At 42.9% G+C, this 25,464-nt stretch overlaps 1 protein-coding gene across 16 annotated transcripts in view; it reads left to right on the top strand.

The window, feature by feature from the left end:
- si:ch211-285f17.1 (sickle tail protein) overlaps positions 1-25,464 on the top strand; it is a 500,571-nt gene that overhangs the window by 451,642 nt on the left and 23,465 nt on the right. For all 16 annotated transcript variants that reach the window (XM_052017058.1, XM_052017057.1, XM_052017071.1 and 13 more), the window contains 2 exons: positions 5,231-5,406; positions 24,464-24,594. In XM_052017058.1, coding sequence (XP_051873018.1) covers positions 5,231-5,406; positions 24,464-24,594 — 307 coding nt within the window. The remainder of the gene's footprint in view (positions 1-5,230; positions 5,407-24,463; positions 24,595-25,464) is intronic.

Genomic DNA, 25,464 nt, shown 5'->3' with positions numbered 1-25,464 from the left:
TGCCACTTCTCAGCCCAGCTATGTCCCTCTGTAACCTCTGACAGCCCTCCAAACTATCCACAACACCCCCAACCTTTGCGTCATCCACGAACTTAATAACCACCTCTCCACTTCCTCATCCACGTCATTTATAAAAATCGCAAATATTAAGGGTCCTAATACAGATCCCTGAGGTACACCACTGGTCACCGACCTCCACGCAGAATATGACCCTTCAACAACCACTCTTTGCCTTCTGTGGGCCAGCCAGTTCTGGATCCACACTGCAATGTCCCCTTGGATCCCATTGCCTCCTTACTTTCTCAATAAGCCTCGCATGGGGTACCTTATCAAATGCTTTGCTGAAATCCATATACACTACATCTACTGCTCTCCCTTCATCGATGTGTTTAGTCACATCCTCAAAAAATTCAATCAGGCTCATAAGGCAGGTCCTGCCCTTGACAAAGCCATGCTGACTATTCCTAATTATATTATACCTCTCCAAATATTCATAAATCCTGCCTCTCAGGATCTTCTCCATTAGCTTAACAACCACTGAGGTAAGACTCACTGGTCTATAATTCCCTGGGCTATCCCTACTCCCCTTCTTGAATGAGGGAACAACATCCACAACCCTCCAATCTTCCAGAACTTCTCCCGTCTCCATCGACGATGCAAAGATCATCGTCAGAGGCTCCACAATCTCTTCCCCTCACTCCCACAACAGCCTGGGGTACATCTCATCCGGTCCCGGCGACTTATCCAACTTGATGCTTTCCAAAAGTTCCAGCACCTCCACTTTCCTAATAATTACATGCTCAAGCTTTTCAGCCCGCTGCAAGTCCCCACGACAATCCCCCAGATCTTTTTCCGTAGTGAATACTGACGTAAAGTATTCATTAAGTGCCTCCGCCATTTCTTCCAGATTCATACACACTTTCCCACTACAGCACTTGATAGGCCCTATTCTTTCGCATCTTATCCTCTTGCTCTTCACATACCTGTAGAATGCCTTGGGGTTTTCCTTAATCCTGCCCGCTAAGGCCTTCTCATGCCCCCTTCTGGCTCTCCTAATCTCCTTCTTAAGCTCCTTCCTATTAGCTTTATACTCTTCCAGATCTCTAACATTACCTAGCTCCCTGTATCTTTTGTAAGCTTTTCTTTTCCTTTTGACTAGATTTATTATAGCCTTCGTACACCACGGTTCCTGTATCCTCTCGTGACTCCCCTGTCTCATTGGAACATGCCTATTGCAGAACTCCACACAAATATTCCCTGAATATTTGCCACATTTCTTCTGTACTTTTCCCTGAGAACATCTGTTCCCAATTTAATCTTCCAATTTCCTGCCTGAGAGCCCCATAATTCCCTTTACTCCAAGTAAACGCCTTTCTAGTCTGTCTGTTCCTATCTCTCTCCAGTGCTAACGTAAAGGAGATAGAATTATGGTCACTATCACCAAAATGTTCACCCACTGAGAGATCTGACACCTGACCAGGTTAATTTCCCACTACCAAATCAAGCACAGCCTCTCCTCTTGTAGGCCTATCTACATATTGTATCAAGAATCCTTCCTGAACACACTTAATAAACTCCTCCCCATCTAAACCTCTCACTGTCTGGAGATGCCAATCGACGCTTGGGAAATTAAAATCCCCCATCACAACAACTCTGTTATTCTCACACCTTTCTAGGATCTGCTTCCCTATCTGCTCCTCAATATCGCTGTTACTATTGGGCAGCCTATAAAAAACACCCAGTAAAGTTATTGACCCCTTCCTGTTCCTAACCTCCACCCACAGAGACTCCGTAGACAGTCCCTCCATGACGTCCACCTTTTCCACAGCTGTGACACTTTCTCTGATCAACAGTGCCACTCCCCCACCTCTTTTGCCTCCCTCCCTGTCCTTTCTGAAACATCTAAAACCCGGCACTTGAAGCAACCATTCCAGTCCCTGAGCCATCCAAGTCTCCGTAATGGCCACCACATCATAGCTCCAAGTATTGATCCAAGCTCTAAGCTCATCCGCCTTGTTCACAATACTCCTTGCGTTAAAATAGACACATCTCAAACCTGTCTGAGCATGTCCCTTCTCTATCACCTGCCTATCGTACCTACTACTAGCTTTCTCTATTTGAAAGCCAAACACCTCTTCCCCAGTTTCTCCAGTTCGGATCCCACTCCCCAACAATTCTAGTTTAAACTCTCCCCAGTAGCTTTAGCAAACCTCCCTGCCAGAATATTGGTCCCGCTGGGATTCAAGTGCAACCCGTCCTCTTTGAACAGGTCATACCTGCCCCAAAAGAGGCCCCAATGATCCAGAAATCTGAATCCCTGCTCCTTACTCCAATCCCTCAGCCACACACTTAACCTCCTCCTCATTCTGTTCCTATACCCACTGTCACTTAGCACAGGCAGTAATCCAGAAAGTACTACCTTTGAGGTCCTGTTTTTCAACTTCCTTCCTAATTCTCTATAGTCTTTCTTCAGGACCTCATTCCTTTCCCTACATATGTCATTGGTACCAATATGTACCACGACCTCTGGCTGTTCTCCTTCCCCCTTCAGGATATCTTGGATGCGATCTGAAACATCCTGGACCCTGGCACCTGGGAGGCAAACTACCTTCCGAGTTTCCTTCCTGCGTCCACAGAATCGCTTGTCTGCCCACCTAACTAGTCCCCCATCACTAGTGCCCTCCTCACTCCTTCCCTACCCTTCTGAGCCACAGGGCCGGACTCTGTGCCAGAGGCACTGCCGCTGTTGCTTCCCCCTACTTTGACAAGAATTGACAAGAATTCCCCCTACTTGACTACCTAACAAGAATTTATGAAGAATGAGGCATAAGTTCTTGTTGCTTCATGGTCGTTTTATTAAGAGTTGAGAGAAGAAAGAAAATGATTACAGGCACATGGCGACTTAAAAAGAAGAGCAGGAAAGCAAGAGGAGCAAGAGAGAGCTTTTTAACATAAAACAGCTCCATTTATACCTGAGATAAGAGACATTCCTGAGATAAGAGATAACAATGGTCCAATCAGAAAATACCTGTTGAATACTGTGGCAAAAATCAACCAATGAAAAAACACTTATTCACCTGGTGAAAGGACACACCAGGTAAGAAGCAGTTATACCTTGTACAGCCACTAGAGGTATATCAAATGCTATACATGTAAAAATTACCTGAAAGAAAAGATGTATATTAAACAGTCGAATCCAACATAACCAAAAGGGTAGATGAGGATAGGGCAGTGGATGCTGTCCACTTGGACTTTACCAAGGCCTTTGACATGGTCCCACATGGTAGGCTGGTCTGGAAGATTTGGTCCCATGGAATCCAGGGAGAGCTAGTTAGGTGGATTCAAAACAGTGGTATACCGCAGGGGTCGGTGTTGGGACCCTTGTTATTCATTATTTGTGTAAATGATTTGGATGCGAATGCACAAGGCTTGATCAGTAAGTTTGTGATAGTCACTGCAGCATGCAGCAGACCCACTAGAAATGTCATGATATTGCAAGGAATGGCAAGGTAAGCCACATCCGACTACAAATGCTGTCCTCCCTGCAGACCTACTTCTCCAGGCACACTTTCAAACACACACTAACATAAAGTGTTAGTTACATAAACCACATCTTTCTTTGGGCAGGTGAGGTTTCCTCTCACGTCCAAAGATGGGCTGGTTGTTAGGCTAATTGGCAAGAGTATCAGTTGTATAGGTGGCTGGTGGTAGAACAGTAGGCGAGTGTCAATGGGAGAAAGTAAATTATGGTGTGAGTCTCCTTCCATAATTTCCTTGAATGCTAATGGTATAAATGCTGTAGATGTGCAGCCCATTCTGTTCTGCACATGACTCATTGTATTGCACTGTGATGGTATAGACCATTTGCCATTTTCAATACCCTAACAAATAGCTATTTAATTATCTATTAGTAGGTAATCATTTTCATCAATCCTACCTGTTTTATTTTATTCCTTAAACATAGTAATGCTCTGGAATTTCATGCCTCTAGGCCATACTTTCAAGTATGGTTCTTCTGAAAGCTTTTAATAATTTAGTTTTAAAAATCTATTATGGGCAAGCAATATATCTCTGCCCACAGACTATCTGGCAAGTTTCTTAATTTTTCAAAGAGACAGCTCCCAAATAGACAGTTTTGCTCATCAGCTAATTCAGATTAGCCGCAAGTGATGTATTTATTTTCCTGGCTTTGGTCGTTTTGGATTTGATTCATGGAATTTCCAGCACAAACCAAAATGGCAATTGGCATTGAAATCAATGGGAAGCTTTCTAGACTGGATATCGTTCCTTGGCATTCCTTTGTCTTCAGTTATCGGTTACCATCAGGCAAGATGTATGGGGACTTGTCTTTTGAAGTTAACAATGAAAGATTAATTAATTGAACATAAACCCAAGTGAAGATAATGATGTTAATTAAGCATTAATGTTCCATTGATAGTGTATTTAGCAATAAGAGAGCTATTTATCTTACAGTTGCATTCAGAAGTGCTAGATGTAGTGAAGCAAATCTCATCAAAGCAATCCTTTTAATTATGTCTGACAAAAGTACATGCAATTTATATGTAATGTGAACCATGGAAGCAGTGGGCAATCAGAATATTGATTTTGGCAACTGTTTGCAACTTATCACTAATCTTTTTTATAAATAAGTGGAAATAGTGTGTTGAAATGGAAATAGTGCAGTGGTGAGAAACAACATGAGAGGAATTTGCCTTTGGGTGTCTTGGAGGTCTGTTTTACTACTGCTTCTTGGAATACCATTGCAGCTAAATCTTATTAACTAACAGGTGACACATTGATGTACTTGATTTAGAAGTGACTGTGAGCTATGCCTTGTTCAACAAAAAAAAACAAACTTCAGGTGTTGATTAAAAAGATTCTTTTTTTCTCTCCCCAGTTCAATGACTGTGATGAATAATTGACTCCTCTCCCATCGACAAACCAGCAGGAACTGAGACTCCATAGATTGAATGAAATAGAGTTCTCGGTGCCAAATTTAATTTCAGCCAGTAATCTAACTGTTACAATCATTCTGTCTGTTCTCTCCACTTAAATGGTAACGTGGCTTTTGACTTTTGTCTATGCCATCTTTGTGAACAAAATAGGAGCCAAAATAAGATTTAGTGTTAGGTGTGGGGTAGATTGGCTCATGCAAGCACCTGGACAGTTTCATTTTTGAAGATGTTGACCATGCAGAAAAAACTGAATCTGAATTGTTTTCCACCATCAGCTCACAAACCAAGAGACACTCAAAGCAATGTTCAAGAAAGCAGAGTCTGAAATCAATGGCAGGGTAATTGAAGCGGTGAGGAGAGCAGAGGACCCTCTGCAGAGACAACGTATACTTGTGGAAGAGGAGCGACAGAAATACTTGGCTGACGAGGAGAAAATAATACAGCAACTGTGGTATGTCCAGGCATTTATAATTACATTGTTTTACTTTCTGTAGAATGCTCCTTCATCATTTTAACTGTTACTTTACCCAGAGTTTTTCTTCCTTCCTTCTGGGTCATCTTTTGTGTTGTTCAGTGTTTCAGATGGCAAATTTAAACAGTTTGTTTTGAATTGACCCTTGTTAAAAATACATAACGGTGCCTTGTTGAAACAAAGTATAGAGACGATTCCTTGTGCCCTGATCAACATGGCCCTCATTTTGCAATATCACAATATTCCAGTTTGCTTTTTAGTTTGTACTAAGATGTCTGGTTTGGTGTTGGCAATGGTTCTGGACTTGGTTGGTCTCATAGCCATGAACATGGATGATCTTACTTCAGTGTTGACTCCTTGAAATAAGTTTGTGAATGTCAGATGAGAATAGGATTCATTTGTCCTTGATGCTTTTTATAGTTCAGTAGCCACATGTAGTGGTGGACTACTAGCATATACATGGAGCCTCTTTGAATGATGAATCAAGAATTGGCGGAGGTGGGCAGTGGTTGGTAAGAGAAAGTGAAGCTTCTCTGCAATCAGATAACACTACAGCTACTTTTACATACAATGCTTTATAGAGTCAGTTACTGATTGTCTCCTTCAAGTACTTGTGACCTTGTCTTGACTAATAAAGACATTGTTCAAAGCCGAACAAGCCATGATATTTATATGGGAGCTTACCTTAACAGCAGAAGTCTTCAATTATGACTGAAGATACTGTAATTTGATATTTGTAGGGCACAGCTTGATTGTAATGAGGATGCTAAATGCCAATCAATTTGGATTTGAAAATGATATGCAAATTTATAGATGTGTGCTCCGGGAGTGTCAGTTCCACGTCTGCTGTTGCAAGCAATAAAAAGTCACAGAAGCCCTTTGGTCCTCATTGTTTCCCCCCTGTAAACCTGAGGTTGTCCAAGTCACTGAGGCCCATTCTGTAACTCACTCACAGCCTCATTTATCCCGCACCCCTGATTTTATTGACCTGCCTCAACACCTGGATAAGCAACACTCAATTTAGCATTCTTTTCAAATTTTTCCATGGTCTCACCCTCACTATGATCATAATTTGTTGGAGGGAAGTATTTCCCTTACAGCCAAAACTTTTTGCCCTCAAAGATGCTGGCGGCACAAGTTCGTGGCAGTGCAGAAGTATCGTAACTTTGCTTCATTTTATTCAGATTCCAGGTGAAAAACTCACCCATTCACGCTTGTTAAAATAAGCCTCCCCACCCTTGCTCTATTGTGGCCCTCTCCTGTGAAGAAGTTGGGTTTAGTCCCCAGGATTGCTAACTGCCATTTGGTTGGGGCAGTGATCATGCCATGTATATTTTTATTTATTTTCACTTATTCTGTGAACGTTCTAACTACATTGCCTCAATATTATTAAAAGCTCACCTGGGAGTCATGTACCCAGATGGTGAACCACTGTTCTATGTGTTTCTCAGTGCTCTGGGAAAGCAATAAAAAGGAATCCATTTCAATAAATTTTGTTTAATGTAAGTCTATTTTTTTCAGACTGAGGTCTAGGCACAGAAGGATCTTTACGCATCTGAATATTTCTCCATTTTACAGGCCTTCCATAAATTGTACACAATCAAATCTCATTCATCTAGGTTGCAGTGCTTTTAATGAAAGAGTACATGTTAAAACAAACATCTCTATGCTGACGATGGGCTTTGGAGAGCTCCATGTCATGTATATTGAAAGCAGGAGGATAGCTAGGGAAAGGGTAGGTCTACTCAAGGACAAAGGAGGGAATTTATGCCTGGAGCCAGAGGAAGTAGGCAAGGACCCGAATGAATATTTTGCATCAGTATTCACCAATGAGAAGGATAGGAATGATGGTGAGATCAGGGAGCGGTATGTAAATATTTCAGGCCATTGTCGATATTAAGAAGGAAAAAGTGTTGGATGTCTTGGAAAAAAAATAAGGTGGATAAGTCCCCAGGGCCTAATAGAATCTATTCCAGGATACTGAGGGAGGCAAGGGAGGAGATTGCTGGAGTCCCAACCGAGATCCTTGCATCCATTTTAGCCACAGGTGAGATTCTAGAAGACTAGAGAATAGCTGATGTTCTTCCTTTGTTTAAGAAGGGAATTTGGGATAATCCTGGAAATTATAGGCCAGTGAACCTTGCATCATTGATAGGGAAATTATTGGAGAAGATTCTTAATAAGATTTACTTGCATTTGGAAAAGCATGGGATAGTCAGCATGGCTTTGTGCAGAGGAGGTCTCATAAAATTTGATTGAAGTTTTTGGGGAGGAGATGTAGATGATTGATGGTGGTAAGTCAGTGGATGTTTTCTCTGTGGACTTTAATAATGCATTTGACAAGATCCCTCGTGGTTAAGGTTCCACATGGTTAAGGTCCCTCATGGTCTGAAGATTAAGGCGCATGGGATCCACAGTGAGTTGGTAAGTTGGATACAAAATTGGCTTGAAAAACAAACTGCTGGAGGAGCTCAACAGGTCAAGCAGCATTTATGGAGGCAAGTGGATAGTCGACATTTCAGACTTTGACCCTGCATCAGGAATGAGAGTGTAGAGGGAAGACAGCCAGTATAAAGACATGAGAAGGAGGGATGAGATGGGCTGGTAGGTGATAGGTGGAACCAGGCAAGGTGGGGGATGATGGGCAGATGGAGCTGGGTGTGGGAGGGGGAGGCTAGTGGGCAATAGGTGAAAACAGTTATGGAAAAAATACTTGGGCAGGTAGAAAAAGGGGACAGAAAAGGTAGAAACAGGGACTGGAGTGTCATAAGAATAACTAGGTTTGGGAGGGATGATGGGCAGTTAGAACCAGATGGGGGAGGGGATAGGAAAGGTAGGCCAAGGAAAAAGAAACCCAGGTGGATCAGAATGTAGGTAGTGGACAGATGAAACCAAATAGGGGAGGGTAACAAATCCAGGTAACGGGGGTGAGGGAGGGAGATAAATAGACCTCCTCTCCCTGCAGCACCTTCCTCACCACCATCCAGGAATCTAAACAGCCCTTCCCAGGTGAGGCAGAGATTCATGTGCACCTCCTCCGACCTCATCTGTTGCTATGGTAGAGGGCATAGTTTTAAGGTGAGAGGGGTAACGTTGAACGGAGATGTGTGGGGCAGGTTTTTTTTACACAGAGAGTGGTCGGTGCCTGGAAAGCGCTGCGGGGGTGGTGGTGGAAGCAAGCACAATAGTCGCGTTTAAAAGGCATTTAGACCGACACATGAACATGCAAGGAATGGAGGGATAAAGGTCGTGTGCAGGCAGAAAGGATTAGTTTAATTTGGCATCATGGTTGGCGCTGACATCATGGGCTGAAGGGCCTTTTCCTGTGCTCTAGTGTCCTATGTTTTGGATGTTCTGGTCGCCAAGTTACAGGAAGGATGTGGAGACTTTGGAGAGGGTACAGTAGAGGTTGGCCAGGATGTTGCCTGGATTGGAGCATATTAGCTATAAGGAAAAGTTGGACAAACTTTGACTGCTTTCTCTGAAGCGAATGAGGCTGAGGAATGACCTGATAGAAGTATATAAAATTATAAGAGGAGTAGATTGAGTCTTTTTCCAACAGTACAAATTCATATACCAGAGGGCATAGCTTTAAGCTGAGAGAAGAAAAGTTTAAAGGAGATTTGTGAGATTTTTTTTTTACACAGAGAACAGTAGGTGCCTGGAACACGTTGCCAGGGATGGTGGTGGAAGCAGACATGATAGTGATGTTTAAGAGATATTTAGACAGACACATGAACATGCAGGGAATAGAGGGATAAGGGACCATGTACAGGTAGATGGAATTAACTGGATTGACACCATGGTTGGTGCAGACATGGTGATAAGATAAGATTTCTTTATTAGTCACATGTACATCGAAACACACAGTGAAATGCATCTTTTGCGTAGAGTGTTCTGGGGGCAGCCTGCAAATGTCGCCACGCATGTGTCCCTAGAGCTGATGGATCTGGTCCCATGCTGTACTGTTCTATCTTCTTTTACGGAACCACTGCATTTATAAAACATACATAAAAGTACCCCTGTGTTTACAAATCTTTGATTTTACTAAATGAGATATAACAGCGATTTCTCAAAATTGCATAATGTTTTGCAAGCAGCTAGTTCAATCTCTGTTGTTTCTTTTTGAGTGGGATGAGAGAATAAATTCTCAGTATCAGTAACATGTTACATTGCACATCATGGATAACATTGCTGTTTTGTTTTCATAATCAGCTTTGCAATAGTTCGCCACAATACAAACAACAGTATTTAGCATTTATATTATCTCAAACCTTGTTTACTCTTGTGCACGTTATCTTCTTGTTGTCAATTTTGTTTGGCTGATTATAGGATTTCCTCTCGGTAATCCACATGTCTGTTAGGCCTTACGCAATCACTTTTGTTAGGCTGGATGCTTAAAGCACTTCTGCACCTATTCAGCTGTTCTCAAAGCATCTGTATTGATGCTTAGATTTTGAACAAAATGGCATTTGTCTTGCTTCCCCTAGTCACACACCAGTCTTGTTCCTGGCACCAAACTAAAAGCCTAAAAGAAAATACACACAAAGTTCCAAACCAGTGAACAACTTACTTCATGTTGCACTGACCGAGCAGCTAAATTGGTGCAGACCAACTATGAATGCATGATCTGGCTTTCCTTTGACTCGACGTACTTAGTGGTAGTTGGACGTTGCATGGAAACGCTCCAGTGATTGGTGTCTTACCTTGCACAAGGGAAGGTAGTTGTGGTTGTTGGAGATCAATTGACCCAACCCCAGGACTTCACTGCAGGTGTTCTTCATGGCAGTGTCCTATACTCAACCATCCACTAAATCTGCTGCAGTTATTCACCTAGGTTGACCCAACACCACCTCCCTAACCCGTACCTCTACCGTGAATAAGATCAAGGGCAGCAGACACATGTGAACTCCATCATCACTGCCCTGCAAGTCACCGACTCATACGAGTCACAAGGCACAGAAGCAGGCCTTTGGGCCCACCATGTCTGTGCCGATCATCAGGGACCTATCTGCACTAATCCCATTTACCAGTTTCGTCAAGGTCTCTGATGTAAAAGATAATGAAGATTTATTGCTCAGATTCAAGTATTACAGCTTCTTTCCCCTGGACGGAGGTGGTTGAGGTTTGACCTCGTGGAAATTTATAAAATCGTGATGGGCATAGATGGGGCAGATAGTCACGGTCTTTTTCCCAGGATAGGAGAGTCTAAAACTAAAGGGCATAGGTTAAGATGAGAGGGGAAAAAATTTAAATGAGGAGCAAGTTTTTCACTCAGAGAGTGGTGGGCATGTGGAATGAGCTGCCAGAGCAGATAGTAGAGGCTGATATAATTGCAACATTTAAAAGACACTCGGACAGGTATATAGACAGCAAAGATTTCGAGGGATATGGGCCAAATGCAGGCAAATGGGATTAAGATAAGATATCTTTATTAGTCACGTGTACATCAAAACACACAGTGAAGTACATCCTTTCCATAAAGTTTTTGGGGGGCAGCCCACAAGTGTTGCTGTGCTTCTGGTGCTAACTTAGCATGCCCACAACTTCTTAACCTGTACGTCTTTGGAATGTGGGAGGAAACCGGAGCACCCGGAGGAAACCCACCCAGACACAGGGAGAATGTACCAACTCCTTACAGACAGTGGCTGGAATTGAACCCAGATCGCTGGCGCTGTAATAGCGTTATGCTAACAGCTACACTACCGATAGGCATGGATGAGTGGGTTGAAGAGCCTGTTTCTGTGCTATATAACTCTATGAATGTATGAATCATTTGGTCTGCAGCCTTCTTTGCCTATTAATTCTTAACTAGGTGCTTTAAGCATCCATTCCAACAAAACAGATTGCCTCCAGCATCCACTCAGGCAGCGCATTCCAGATTCCAACTACCAACTGGGTGATGAAGTTCTTCTCTGATCCCCTCTAAACCTCTCACCCCTTACCCTAAGCTTATGCCCTCTGGTTTTAGATAACTCTGGTGTGGAGAAAAGTTTCCTACAACGTACCCTATCTATACCTGTCATAATCTTGTGTACCTCTGTTCAGGTCGCTCCTCTGCTCCATGGGAAAACAAACCCAGCCTATCTAGTCTCTCCTCATTACTAGAATAGTTCCTGGTAAATCTTCTCTGCACCCTGTCCAGCACAATCACATCCTCTCCTCAGTGTGGTGAGCAGAACTGCACACAGTACTCCAGTTGTAAACCAAAGTTTTATAAAGATGTACCAGCTTGTATTCTATGCCTGGCTAATGATAGCAAGTATTGTACGTGCTTCCTTCACCTACCTGTGCTATCGCATTGGGAGATCTATGGACTAGTATACCTCCATACAACCATTGTATATAACCTAATCCTATTAGTTTAATCACCTTGTACTTATTTGGGATGAAATTCCATCTGCTGTTGTGCTGCCTATCTTACCAACTGATCAACATTATCCTGTTGCCTATGACTATCCTTCTCAGTATCAACAACACCAAGCCAACCGCGATTTACCCCTACTTTTGTCAGTGTAGTTTAGTCCTCTCTCAGAGTTTTTTCCAATAGCTTCTCCACCACTAATGTTAGACTCATAAGCCTGTAATTATTTGGTGTATGCCCGTTGCCCTTCTTGAACATTTGTTGTCCTCTAGTCATCTGACACCTCACCTGTGGCCAGCAAAGGTTTTAATACACTTATTCAAGGGCTGCAGCAATCTCCTCCCTTGCCTCTCATAGCAGCCTGATTTACTAATACAACACCATTCCTTCATTGTCACAACAAAATTAATTCCTTGCTAGTTCTGTTCTTCTTGCTGCTTTCCTTTGAAGAGTTTTAAACACAGTGGCAATGTGTGAATCCTTTAAAGTCAAAGTCAAGCTTATTGTTCTATGAACAAGTACATGTATGCACAGGTGCAATGAAAAACTTACCTGCAGTAGCACCATGGGCACATAACATCAGAGACTTAATATTCACAAGAAAACTATAAATTAAACATAAATTACAATTTTTACAAGAAAGAACACAATTAGAACAAAAAAGGTCCATTGTAGTGCAAAGCAATCAAATTGGGCATGGTGCTGCTATACTGAGGTAGTGATTAGGGTTGTGCAGGTTGGTTCAAGAACCGAATGGTTGATAGGCAGTAGTTATTCTTGAATCTGGTGGTGTGGGACTTCAAGCTTCTGTACCTCCTGCCCAATGATGGATGTTGCCTTCTTGAGGCAGCGCCTCCTGTAGATACTTCTGACAGTGGGTTGGGCTGAGTCGACTACTTTCTGCAGCTTCTTGCATTCCTGCTCATTCAAGTTGCTGTCCCAAACCATGATGCAACCGGTCAGGATACTTTCAACAGTACATCTGCAGAAGTTTGTTAGAGTGTTCAGTGACATCATAGAGTTTCATAGAGTCATGCAGCATGGAAACGGGCCCTTCAGCCCAACTCGTCCATGCCAACTGTGTTGCCCATCGAGCTTGGCCCGTAGCTCTCTAAACCTCTCCTGTCCATGTACTTATCTTGCTGGCTTTTAAACGTTGCTAATGTGCCTGCCTTGACCACTGTTTCTGGCAGCTCATTCCAAAGACGCACTACCCTATGCCAAACATCCTGCTTAGCTTTCTGAGAAAGTAAAGACGCTGGCACGCCTTCCTTGTATCTCTATGCTGGGTCCCTGTATCTACGTGCTGTATCTTCTTGCATCTATGTGCTGGGCCCAGGACAAGTCATCCAATACTTTAAGGCCCAGGAATTTAAAGCTGCTGATGCTCTCCACTGCTGATCCACTAACGTAGATTGAGGCATGTTCACCCTTGTTCCCCTTCCTGAAATCAACAATCAGCCCTTTAGTTTTACTGTCGTTAAGCGAGAGGTTGTTGTTGTGGCACCATTCAACTATCTTGCTCCTGTACGTGACTCATCGCCATCTGTGATTTGTCCAACAACAGTGGTGTCATCAGTGAATTTGTGTATGTATTTGTTCTTTCACCAGAAGGCCTGTGGCAGCTCACCGCCATCTCCTCAAGGACCATTGATGATAGGCAATAACTGCTGGCCTTCAGGACGCTGCCCAGGTCCCAAAGAAATGATCAGATTAAAAAAAAAATTGAGACTGAAATTGTTCCCAAGTCACCCATTAAGAAATAGGAAAATGACAGGGGGCGGATATCTTGCTGCCTACCCTTGGACCACACTGTTTCTTCCAGCATGGCCTTCGAGTAGCCTTCCTCTTGGGAGGCCATGTCCCGGGAGTCACCGGCACAGTGCAGTGTGGTGCAGGGCAAGAAGCTGACTGTGCTCATAGAATGGTTTTGACAGCTGGTGACGTCTGCCTTGAATGCCTGCAAAACACTTAAAAGTAAGAATGGTATTAAAAAATTAAAACAATAGGCAACACTCAATACACTTGAAAACATTTATATGTAATTAAACTAATTGAACGAAATGAAATGATAAGGTCTGCATGCAAATCTCCTAGCAGTTGTTTCTTCCCCTTGATTTCAGTGGGGCCAGTGTTTATCCTGGGGCAGGCTCATTTTCCCAGTTTGCGTTGCCCCGTTGGACTCCATTGTGAGTCCAGTGGTGCAACACGGGGCGGAAGGTTGCACCAGTGGACTCACAAAAACTTTGCAACTTCAGCAAAGAAATGTGGGTTATTCTGACAGAAGCGCTGGTGCACAGGTAGAAGATCTGCCCCTATGGTCACCTGAGGAAGGGATTATTATGTCAGAAGTTCATTATATATCCCGCAGATAGGTGAAACTTCAAGTAAAAATGCTAAATGGTGGAAAACATTCAGCAGGTAAGGCAACGTCCATAGGAATGTAAATTGGAAAATTGGTTTATTATTGTCATATGTACCGAGGTACAGTGAAAAACTTAGTTTTGCATGCCATCCATACAGATCATTTCATCACAACAGTGCATTGAGTAGTATCAGGGAAAACAATAACAGAATGAGGGATAAAGTTACAGAGAAAGTGCAGTGCAGGCAGACAACAAAGTGCAAGGCCATAACGAGGTAAATTGTGAAAGAACATTAGTAGTAATTCTTAGAGTTTAGATTTAAAAGAGTAGAACGATTATAATAGAAGCAATGAGTGGGTCTGCAGAGAGCAGCTTGCAACAAGTCACCATGTTCCAGCGCCATCTTTTCAAAGGAAACAGTTAAATGATTTTGGTTGAGGACCTTTCATGGGAACTAAAGGATGTTCTGTATCTGTTGATTTTTTTTTCCCAGGTGTAAACAGTTCCCTTTCCAAATTGTAATCTTGTTATTTCTTACTCTGTTCCAAAAACACTGAAAATTACTTGTTGTGGGTGAGGCAGGATCTTGGCAGAACTTCTAAACTATTCCTGTTGATGTTGTAGTCACAGCTGACTCTCATGGAGGAACTGAGGGAGGAGCAGTTTTTCTTTCAGTGGGTGCTTGTGGGAGGTTTGGAAAGCTTCCCAGACTGTTTTATGTGTTGCCAATGGGTTTAGTTCCATCTCCCTTTGAAGTGAGCTACTAAGTTTAAAATTTGCACCATTAGTCTTCCTATTGATGTCCTGGCTGGTCTGTCTCTGTGATGCTCGATGTACCTGAGAAACTATAATTACATGGCACCTTGCACTCCATTGATCTGATTAAATCTTCCAGTTTCAAGAACATCTGGCTTGGTCTTCACTGAAGTTTCTTCATGAAGTTACAATCCCAGTTTGAGACTTCTCGCCCTCCACTCCACATTGAAATTCTCCCACAATTTTCTCCTTTTTGTTTCCTCCAACTGAATCTTGCTGCTCCCTTTTGGATCAGCAGCTCAATGACCTTCCTAGACTCTGAATGCTGGCAGTCTGCTGTACTGTGCCAGGGTCACTGTAAACACTCCTGCTCCAAGCCCCCTCACCAACACCACATGTACACATTTCAGCAGACAACAGTGAATAGCAATCAGAAACATAAACTCACACTCAGCAGCACTGAGGCTAGTTGAAGTGTTTCATACCTAATTCAATGACAAGCCGACCTTGGACTCTACACTCCTTCTGTATCACACTGAGCACTGCAGTTATCCAATGGCTATCCTGATTTACATGTGCTTAAGGTTTTTCTTAAGCACTCGTTTTAAAAGTGCTAAGATTGTGTGGCAGAGTAGTGCAGCTAGTAGAGCTGCTACCTCATAACTCCAGTGACCTAAGTTCAACCCTGACTCTGAGTACTGTCTCTGTGCAGTTTGCATGTTCTTCCTGTGCCTGCATGGGTTTCCCCTGGGTGCTCCAGTTTCCTCCGACATCCCAAAGGCACACAGTTTGGTAGGTTAATTGACCACTGTAAATTGCCCTAGTCTGTAGCAGAATGGTAGAATCTGGATGGGAATCAGTTACAGGGAAAATTACTGGCAGAATGGGATTGTTTTGTGACTTGGCATAGACTCAAAGGGCTAAAATGGCCTCCTATATCATGTGAATAATGGAAAAGTGTGTTTGGTTTTAATATTTCCAAACTAGGAATAATTTGTATGAAATTACTGTATACAGCATCTGGGGCAAAATGTGTAATAGCTGTATCTGTTGTGGCAAATCTTAGATGGGTTATCCACAGTTAGTTCTTCAAAGAAAGGAGATCAATTGTTCTGAACCCCTATCCTTCCCCCCTGTCAGAGCTACATTTGTGCTTGTAGCTTGGAGTATTGACACGGAGGGAAAACAGCAAGAGTCAGGTCTGCAGGGATTTCAGACTGAGGAAACAAGTTGGAAGTAAGGTTATTGAGCACCAGATGACCAGACCAAGGCCTGGCTTTTAAACATGTTTATTTGATGGAGGACTTGAGTACTGTTCTGACTGATGAAGTATCCCGATGTCCATCACCTGATGGAGGAGTCGTGCTCGAGTGGAGAAACGTTCCTGTCACTTTGATTATTTGATTTGAACAGTGCAGCTGGACTGCAGGCACCATCATAGGCAGGAGCCAAGGCTACAGATCAAAGAGTTGAGTGAGGTTTAAGAATGTTTGAATTAGATATCACTGAAACTTGGAGCAGAAGTGCTTTCAAATGAAGGATGCTAATGAGAGTCCAGCCTGAAAATACATGAATCATTAATCACGTACGGCTAATCCAAATATTGCAGCATGCAGAGGAAAGCAACAGTTAATAAGTGTTTCTTGCCTTTCATACACAGACATTTTAGAAAAGTTTCTGCATTACAGCGAATAAGTTCTGTGTTCAAATTTCAGCATTGGCTGAGTAAAGTCTCAAACTCCAAATTCTAGAAGTTTCAGAAATCCTCAGCAGTTATATTGTGAGATTTGGGGTTTTACCTTTTGTTTACTAACGCCCAGCCATCCTGTGTACTCAACGTGGTGGGCCATTGTTTTCCTCCACCCAAATTTTTTCCTCGTTAAGACTGTTGGCAGTAAAATTTTTGCTACACCTTGGTGCAAGTCAAACACATGATGCTGTGAGCTGTCCAGTGGGTCAACCCTCCCTTCCCTTTTCTGGAGAGACCAAAAGTCAGCACCTCTCATTGCTGCATGAAAGATTAGAAATCACTCAGTACGGACAATCTAATCTGTGTTGAAGCACCATACCGACACAAAATTCTATGGGAATCACCTTTAAAATCACTGTCAATACTTTGACTTGTTAAAAAAAAAATCCTCAAACATCAAGACAACTTCTCTATAGTTTTGATGCTGCTATGTTCTATTGTAATGTTAAATTCCTTTTCTATTAATATTGATATCCATGCTAAAATACAAATGGTATTTATCTATTAAGCTAAGTGTGGTAATTGATAGTTGAGTCATTTATTCTTGGGTCTACTTGTTTTCAGGTTTCCCAGTGTAATAATCTATTAAAGCTCGAGCATAAGTCTGATGGGGACTGAGCAGCGAACACAAAGCTTGAAAATAATTAGCCTATCAATGTTCTGTAACCTTCCATTTTAATGATGCTCCTAGTTATGGATTTTGGTTTCTGTGTTTTAATGCCAACCCATGGTGGAAGATCTCAGGTGAAAGGATTGAAATACTTGTCTCTTGTGGGTATCCAAGCTCCACCTTTAACCCAAGGCAGGAGGTGAGGGATATGGCCTGCAAACTGGGAATTGTTGACTCTGATCCAGTGTGGGTTCAAATGAAGAGACGGCTGCAGAGCACCAAGCCAAGGGAACAGACCCTGGGTAGAAGAAAGGGCCAGGTTGAGATGACTGCAGCTATGGGATGAGTTGGGGTAGAACTGTGGATGAAGTCTGAGCTTTCTGTTGCTTCTCTAGCCCTGAAAGGCCACCGATAAAATAGAGTTAACATCCAACCCTCAGTCCTCTCCATTGACAGCATTTCTCAGTGAATTTTAGATTTGGAATCTCAAAGCTGTGAAACTCAGATTGCCAAGAATATTTAGATTGATGTATCACGCACAGCCTTGTATGAACAGTAATACAGTAAGCAAGCAATCACAGAGCTATGCATGCAGTTATCTGAGGGTGATCCCAGACACATTATCCTGACACCCAGTAACCCATGTACTGGATAAACCAGTGCTGCTGACCTAAATTTATAAGTAGGGTACACCCAATCAAAGCTTGTGGGTGTGTCTCACCCTTTTGAATTTTTCTGCATCTTAACGTCCACAATTTCTGACCTTCCAAGTTCTTTACGGGGAGGCTAATATCAACTGGATGAATTAAGAGGGGCCAAGTAGCCTTTCTCATCTAACTTATCTTGCAGTCATGTATTTTTGACATAGCGTTGTATAGCACTGACTCAACCCATTGAGTCCTTGCCAACTATCAAGCACCCATATGCTCTAATCCTACACAAATTCCTTTTTATCCTCCCCATATTCTAATCAACTCCTCCGTGCCCCCCCCCCCCCCCCCCCCCAAGATTCTTCCACTCATCAACACACTGGGGACAACTCACAGTGGCCAATTAGCCTACCAACCCTCACATCTTTGGTACGTGGGAGAAAACCAGAGCAGCCAGAGGGAACCCACACAGTCATGGAAAAAACGTGCAAACTCCATGCAGGCAGCACCGGAGGTCAAGACTGAACCTGGGTCAGTGGGGCCATGAGGCAGCAGCTTTACTAGCTGTGCCACTGAGCTGCCCTTGTTCAATGATTTTACATAGAACATAGAACAGTACAGCACAATACAGGCCCTTTGACCCACAATGTTGTGCCAATCTTTAAACCTCACCTAAGACTATCTAACCCCTTCCTCCCACATATCCCTCTATCTTAAATTCCTCCATATGCTTATCTGGTAATCTCTTGAATTTGACCAATGTACCTGCCTCCACCACCACCCCAGGCAGCACATTCCATGCCCCAACCAGTCTCTGGGTAAAAAACCTTCCTCTGATGTCTCCCTTAACTTCCCACCCATTACCTTAAAGCCATGCCCTCTTGTAATGAGCATTGGTGCCCTGGGAAAGAGGCACCGACTGTCCACTCTATCTATTCCTCTTAATATTTTGTACACCTCTATCGTGTGTCCTCTCATCGTCCTTCTCTCCAAAGAGTAAAGCCCTAGCTCCCTTAGTCTCTCCTCATAATCCATACTCTCCAAACCAGGCAGCATCCTGGTAAATCTCCTCTGCACCCTTTCCAACGCTTCCACATCCCACCTATAATGAGGTGACCAGAACTGGACACACTACTCTAAGTGTGGTCTAACCAGAGTTTTATGGAGGTGCATCATTACCTCGTGGCTCTTAAAGTTGATCCCTCGACTTATGAAAGCTAACACCTCATAAGCTTTCTTAACTACCCTATCCACCTGTGAGGCAACTTCTTTTTTAATAGCTGATGACTTATTCTGAGAATTGTTCAAGCAGCGTTCTGCATGTTAGGTTATTTTTCACATTTGTTTCTGTTTCATTCATATTTTTCCAGCAAATTGCATAGAGTAGATGGATTGCTTCCAAGTCAAGGAACTGAGTTTTAAGTATAAAGTATTGCTGATCTTGGCATGCTCTAATGGTTTAGTCATTAACTCTAAAGCTTTTTATAGATTAACAGTTATGTTTTCTGTCAACTTTGTACTAAGAGTGAGGTGGGGATTGGACTGTGCCCTATGTTCAGGCAGAGCATGGAGACAGCCCAGGCACCAAGGAGCCTGAGGCTGAACTGCAGCTGGTCCTGTGGACGTTTTAATGACAGAGGATGCTGCTGAGACCTGCCAGACCTCTGTAGACGGCTTTAACCGCTGCTCGTTGTGGCTCCAGAGTGCTGCTAAGGAGGGAACTGATTAAACTGCTAGCTGCTGTGAGCATCATTCTGAGCTAGGTCATCTCAGCGGAAGGCTTCTAAAGCAATACACGAAGGCACTGGAGGAATGCGGTGGGTCAGGCAGCATCTATGGAGGGAAATGGACAGTCAGCGTTTTGGGTCGAGGCCCTTTGCCTGGACTGTTTTGTCCTTTTTTAAACCCTGAATGGAGCAGAGTAGTGGCCTGCTCAGGAAACATGTGCATAGATGTGGGGTAGGAATTGGTGGCCCTATTACTTGCTGGAGAAGTAAAGCAGGTACAAGGCTTTGGCTAGACTTCAGTACTGCAGAACTCATGGATTGCACAATGTCATGGCTCTGCCACAATGGGCCATATCATCTGACCAGCTCCTGCTAGTCTGGCTTCCATCTTGGCAGCTCCGAGTGTCTTTGAACTCCATCTTGGTTGCATCTGGTATCTCCAGCTTCCCCATTGCCTGCTCTAGAGATCTCTGAGAGTCCGTCTTGGCTGCTTCTGGAACCTTGACCTCCTCTTTGTCCACTCAGATTCTCTATCAGCCACTCCTGGGCTTGCATTCTGCCCAGCCAATCCCAGACCCCAGATGGACCTGTCCCTGTGGAAGATCTCGCAAAACAAACCAATCATGGCCCTGAATTGAAGCAATACACTCCAGTGTGCCAATGGTTTATATAGAAAAAAACTACAATAGTGACAAAGGTAAAAGACTCAACAGACATAACTTAATGGCACAAAGGTTTAGAACGCTTATGTAGTTTGAGCTATTTTCTTCTCGGGAATGAATATGTCTCCTGAATTTTGCAAATTACTGCAATCAATAAAATTAAATATTACTACTTTGCCATTTTGTCTGGCTTGTCCTCAAGACAGCCACAGTCTTTTGAAGTTTATCTCACAGTTTAGGTGAGGATTTTGATATAAGGTTTCTCACTGTTAGATGAGACGGAGTTAATTCCTGTTGCTGGGGTTGCTTTGGTTACCTGAACATTGCCTGAGAACACTCGGATAATCTTCGGGTGATCTTGGGCTGCAGAGTAAAGCTCTGTGAAATTGTTGTTTCTTGTTACGGTTTATTTGAGTGAAAAATGAGTGCACCAATAGCCCCTTTCTATCCCTGTGGATCATGGTTTGAGAAATCCACATTACTTTGATTCCAGTAACTCTCTCCTTTAAATCAATGGTACAGGATATAAGATTTATCACCCTGGCAGTATTTAATAGCCACAAAAGTCAAGAGTGTCAGTTTGTTCCCTTAATGTTTTCAATCAAGTGAAGACATGGAGCACATAGTTTCTGGCTCCCCATTAAATGTGGACAGTGTCTTAATTTTGTATAACGATTTTGCCTGATCAAGGGAACCTGGTGTTTGCCAAAGTAAGTTCCTGATCAATGATAGCCGGGAACACTGGGGCTTGGCACAATGATTTAATTCCATGTCGAAACATGTGGGGTGTTACTTTTGTTTCTTTCCTTGATACCTTACTCATTAACATCTTTTATCCCCTGAGTATGCATTCAGAATCCCTGATTTTGTATGTAGCAGAGTCCATTTCAAACCAATATATCTCGGCTATAACTCTTTCGGTTTACAATCACTTATTCTGTCAGATACAATAAGTACAAAAATGCTCAATCTACTATTCTGCTATCAATGTACCATCCTCTCTGCCCATTAGTAACCCAGGCTTCTGAGCAGATTTGAGGGCAGATTTAGTACAACCTTGCAATGGCCTCTGTGTTCAGCTTTAATTACCCAGAGCTGCTGCGTGGGCAAACCATTTGGTGCTCTGTGTGCTTGAACAGTTCCTGTTCTCTGTCCAAACCAGCCAAGCACATGAAATGATGAATAGCAAAATATCTTGGCTTAAAGGGACTGTTCCCATCCCTGCAGACACCAGTGCACTCTGCTGATGCCTGTAACACAAATGCACCAAAGCGTGTGTGAAGTGTTCTTTCGACTCTTTAAATGAAAACAGTAACTACCATTAATCCTCAGCAGGTTAGTCAGTATCTGGAGAGAGAAAAACTCAGATATAAGGCGACATACTGATACACTTCATCTGCCGGGTATTTCCAACACGTTCTGTTTGTATTTTGGCTTTCTTGCATCCACAGTATTTTGCTTTTTGCACATACCATATTTCCTTATGACATAGAGAAGACCATTCAGCCCATTGAGCCATTCTGTTTCCCCCCCCTAATTTTCCATGTAACCTACTCTCCCTGCATTCCTATCAACTGCCTCCAGGTTTTAACCCTCACCTACACTGGGGAGGGGTGGGGTGGGGGGAAGATTTACAGTAACCAATTTACCTGACAGCCTGCACCTGTTTGGGATGTGGGAGGGAACTGGGACACCTGGAGGAAACCCACATGATCACAGGGAGAATGTCCAAATTCCACATAGACAGCAAGGGAGGGGAGGATTGAACCCAGTTATTGGAGCTGTAAAGCTGTAAGGCAGCAGTTCTTCTAGCTGTATCACTGTGCACCCCCATCCCTCCTTGTAGTACTCTTGCTGAGCTTTGTCTTCTTAGTTATGTTCCTTGCTATGCTATAGGAAGCAGGAAAATTGATGTTTGAGCTTTGACAGTGAATGTCAGCAAACTCTTCATAATTGTATAGCAACACACAAAAAGCTGGAATAACTCAGTGGGTCAGGCAGAATCTATGGAGGGAAATGGACAGTCAGCATTTTGGGTAGAGACACTTCGTCTGCTGAGTTCCTCTAGCTTTTAGTGTGTTGCTCTAGATTCCAGCATCTGTCATCTCTTGTGTCTTCATAATTGTGTGTCTCTATATGTGTGTCTCCCTCTCCATCCCTCTCTCCCTCCCTCTCCGTCTCTCTCTCTCTCTCTTTCTCTCTCTCTCTCTCCCCGTCTCCCCCTTCTTCTCCACTTCTCGTCCTCTCCCCCTCTCCCCCTCTCTTCCTCCCTGTCTGCATGAGGTGAAGAGCTGAGGCAACTTGTTTATCCTCACTGCCTCCTTGGTGGAAATTAGCAGACTTGGCCAAGGTCAAAGATCATACACGGTTTACTTACTGTTAACAGTAGCTTCTCTCTGGCTATGCTCACTGAACAGTCAAGGATGCCGATGTTTGTTCTCTGTATCACTGCATAAAATCACCTTTTAAAGTGAATTATGGAATCCTATCCATTTTTAAAAAAGATAGAAGTATAATTTCAGTGTAGGCAGAGGACAAAGGTGCTTTTCAATCCCAAACACCCCCATGGTAGTTCACTAAAAAAAACAGGTGTATCCTGCATGAAGCAAGTACTAACCTTGCTGGAAGCAGTTCCTAACTGAGGAGAATTTTAATTAAGTTCAACTGACATGAAAGCTGGAGGCAGATTTATGTTGGGGACAACTACGCTTACAAACAGAACATTTCTTTTCCAGAAGAAATCAATGCTATTTAAGTGTAACAGGAAAATGCGCAGTGTGGTGCTTTGTAAAAGCTGACAAATAAATGAAATGACTGCCGGAGAGAAATACACTTCTCTTTAGGAACTAGTTACTCACCTACTGTTACTGTGTACCAACCCAAATAGTTGTAAATACTGCTGAATCAAGCTTGACTGAAAATATCAGTGGATACTAAGAGCAAAGCTCACCTGTCACTTGTGCGCTCACTGTCCTCCACTGGCTCCTGGTTAAACAGTGCCTCAGTTTTTAAAGTTTTGTGCTTGTTTTCCCAAATCCCTTCCTGTGCCCATAGTTTCCACCAGTCCCTAACCCTCAGATATCTGCAGCCTCAGTTTCTAGCTTCTTGTCTACTCCCTCCACCTCTTTAATTCATTGCTTAAAAATTGTCCAAGCTCTTAGTCATCTAAATTAATATCTCCTTGGTTTCCTATCGCTTCTTATTCCATAACTTTCCTGTGAAATACTTTGGGGCATTTAACTATGAAAATACTAGTTGTTTGTTGCTGTGGTGGAACTGAGAAATGGTCAGTGAGTACATGTGAAAAATGTTCCTGAGGCTGAAGAAATCTCTCTGTTCAATCATTGCATCCATTTAACTGTGAGCAGGGTTGTGTGTGCTGCATGGTCTGGAAAATGGGAGCAGAGTTTGGATTTGTTTCTGGTCAAGTGCTGCCCTCTAGTGCTATGATTTCCCCATCTCTTCACTTCTCTCACTAAGCTTGTTAGTTTGGTTTAATTGGCACCAGAACTCTGCTCAACCATGATCATACACAAGTTTGAGGTGAGCTGTCTGGTAATATCTTTGTTGTACGTATTAATCCAAAACAGTAAAATACTGCAGGCATGCATGATCTAAACCAAAATCAAAAAATACTACTTAACATCTAGATAGGCAGCATTTGCAGAGAGAACAACAAGGCATAGCTTTAAGGTGAGAGGGGGAAAATTTAAAGATTTATGAGGCAAGTTTTTTTACACACACAGTGGTAGGTGCCTGGAACACGCTGCCAGGGGAAGTGGTGAAAGCAGACACAATGCCAGTGTTTAAGAGACATTAAGACAGACACATGAACAGGCAGGGGATGGAGGGATATAGATCATGTGCAGGCAGATGTGCAGTTAAAATTGACATTATGGTTAGCATGGATACTGTGAGCTGAAGGGCCTGTTCCTATGCTGTACTATGTTCTATGTTCCATATTCCTATGTTTCATATTCCTAGTTTCAAAGATTCTAGGAAAGTACACGATGATTGCTACTTCTTCAAAACACTGATGGTGCCCACTGTAGGCAGATTCTGCAGATCTACCTCAAGAAGATGGATGAGAGAGTCTTGCTGTCAAGAGCTGAAATGGTACAGTGCTCTAATTTGATTTTTTTGATCTACAGTGGGTTGGAGAAATCCATAGATGGTCTGAACAAGGATGCCTCTTCCGCCCAGCAAATGGTCACCTTAAAGGACGTGGAGGAGGGCGCAGTCGCACTGCGTCATGTGGGCGAATCACTGGCAGGTCTAAAAGGTAAGGCAACCTATTCTGACCATTCATTAACTCTTGAAGTTTTAGCACAAACCACTTGCTGAGGAATGTTCCTTCCCCATCACAGGAAATGAGCCTTGATTGTCATGGCAAACTTAGTGGACTTAGCTTCTGGCCTTGCCTTTCAAAACCTCTGTGCTCCCCAGCTTTGTAACCTGTAATCTTACAGCAGGGCATGGGTTCACTCTTGCTCTGACTCCAGCCTGCTTTACATTACTGCTCCCTTCAATCCACCACTGCTTGTTGTGCCTTCCGTTTCCTTGGATTTATTCTTTTGTAGTCTTTTCTATACTCCTCCTTCTTTAATATCTTCCTTAAAACACAGCTTTACCCATTGGGTTCCCCATGTTTGTCTTTGTGAAACACAGCGGGATGTTTCTGTATATCAGAGGCAGTGCATAAAAACAAGTTGTCAATGTTCGTGTTCTCAAAACACTTTTTGCAGTTGTAAATGCCAGGCCAATGCCACTTTTTTTTAATTCCTTCTCCTGATGTGTGCAGTTGCCAAGGCCTTGCTTATGTTGCCTTCTGATTTTTATACTGGAAAAAGTTAGACAAGATTATGAGGATGTTTTCACTTTTCATCTGTTGTATTTAACTGCTGTGCAGTTAGGTAAATGGTATGTTTGCAAAACATAAGTGGAGGATAACTTTTACGCTGCTCTAAAGACATCACAGTTCATCAGATAAAGCTGTAATCCCATTTTATTTCACAATACTTCCAGCATTCATGAGATTGATTCAGCAGGATAGTTGGGAAAAGGTATCCCTTTAAAGGGGAGAAAACTGAAAATCTGCTGTAAATAAGAATTAATTCTTGGATCAGCTAGGAGTATGGACATTGAGCTGCCT

This window comes from Pristis pectinata, chromosome 5 (assembly GCF_009764475.1).
Source record: "Pristis pectinata isolate sPriPec2 chromosome 5, sPriPec2.1.pri, whole genome shotgun sequence".
NCBI lineage: Eukaryota > Metazoa > Chordata > Chondrichthyes > Rhinopristiformes > Pristidae > Pristis > Pristis pectinata.
Note: the sequence above shows the minus strand (reverse complement) of the source record. Positions and strands in the feature narration are given on the sequence as shown.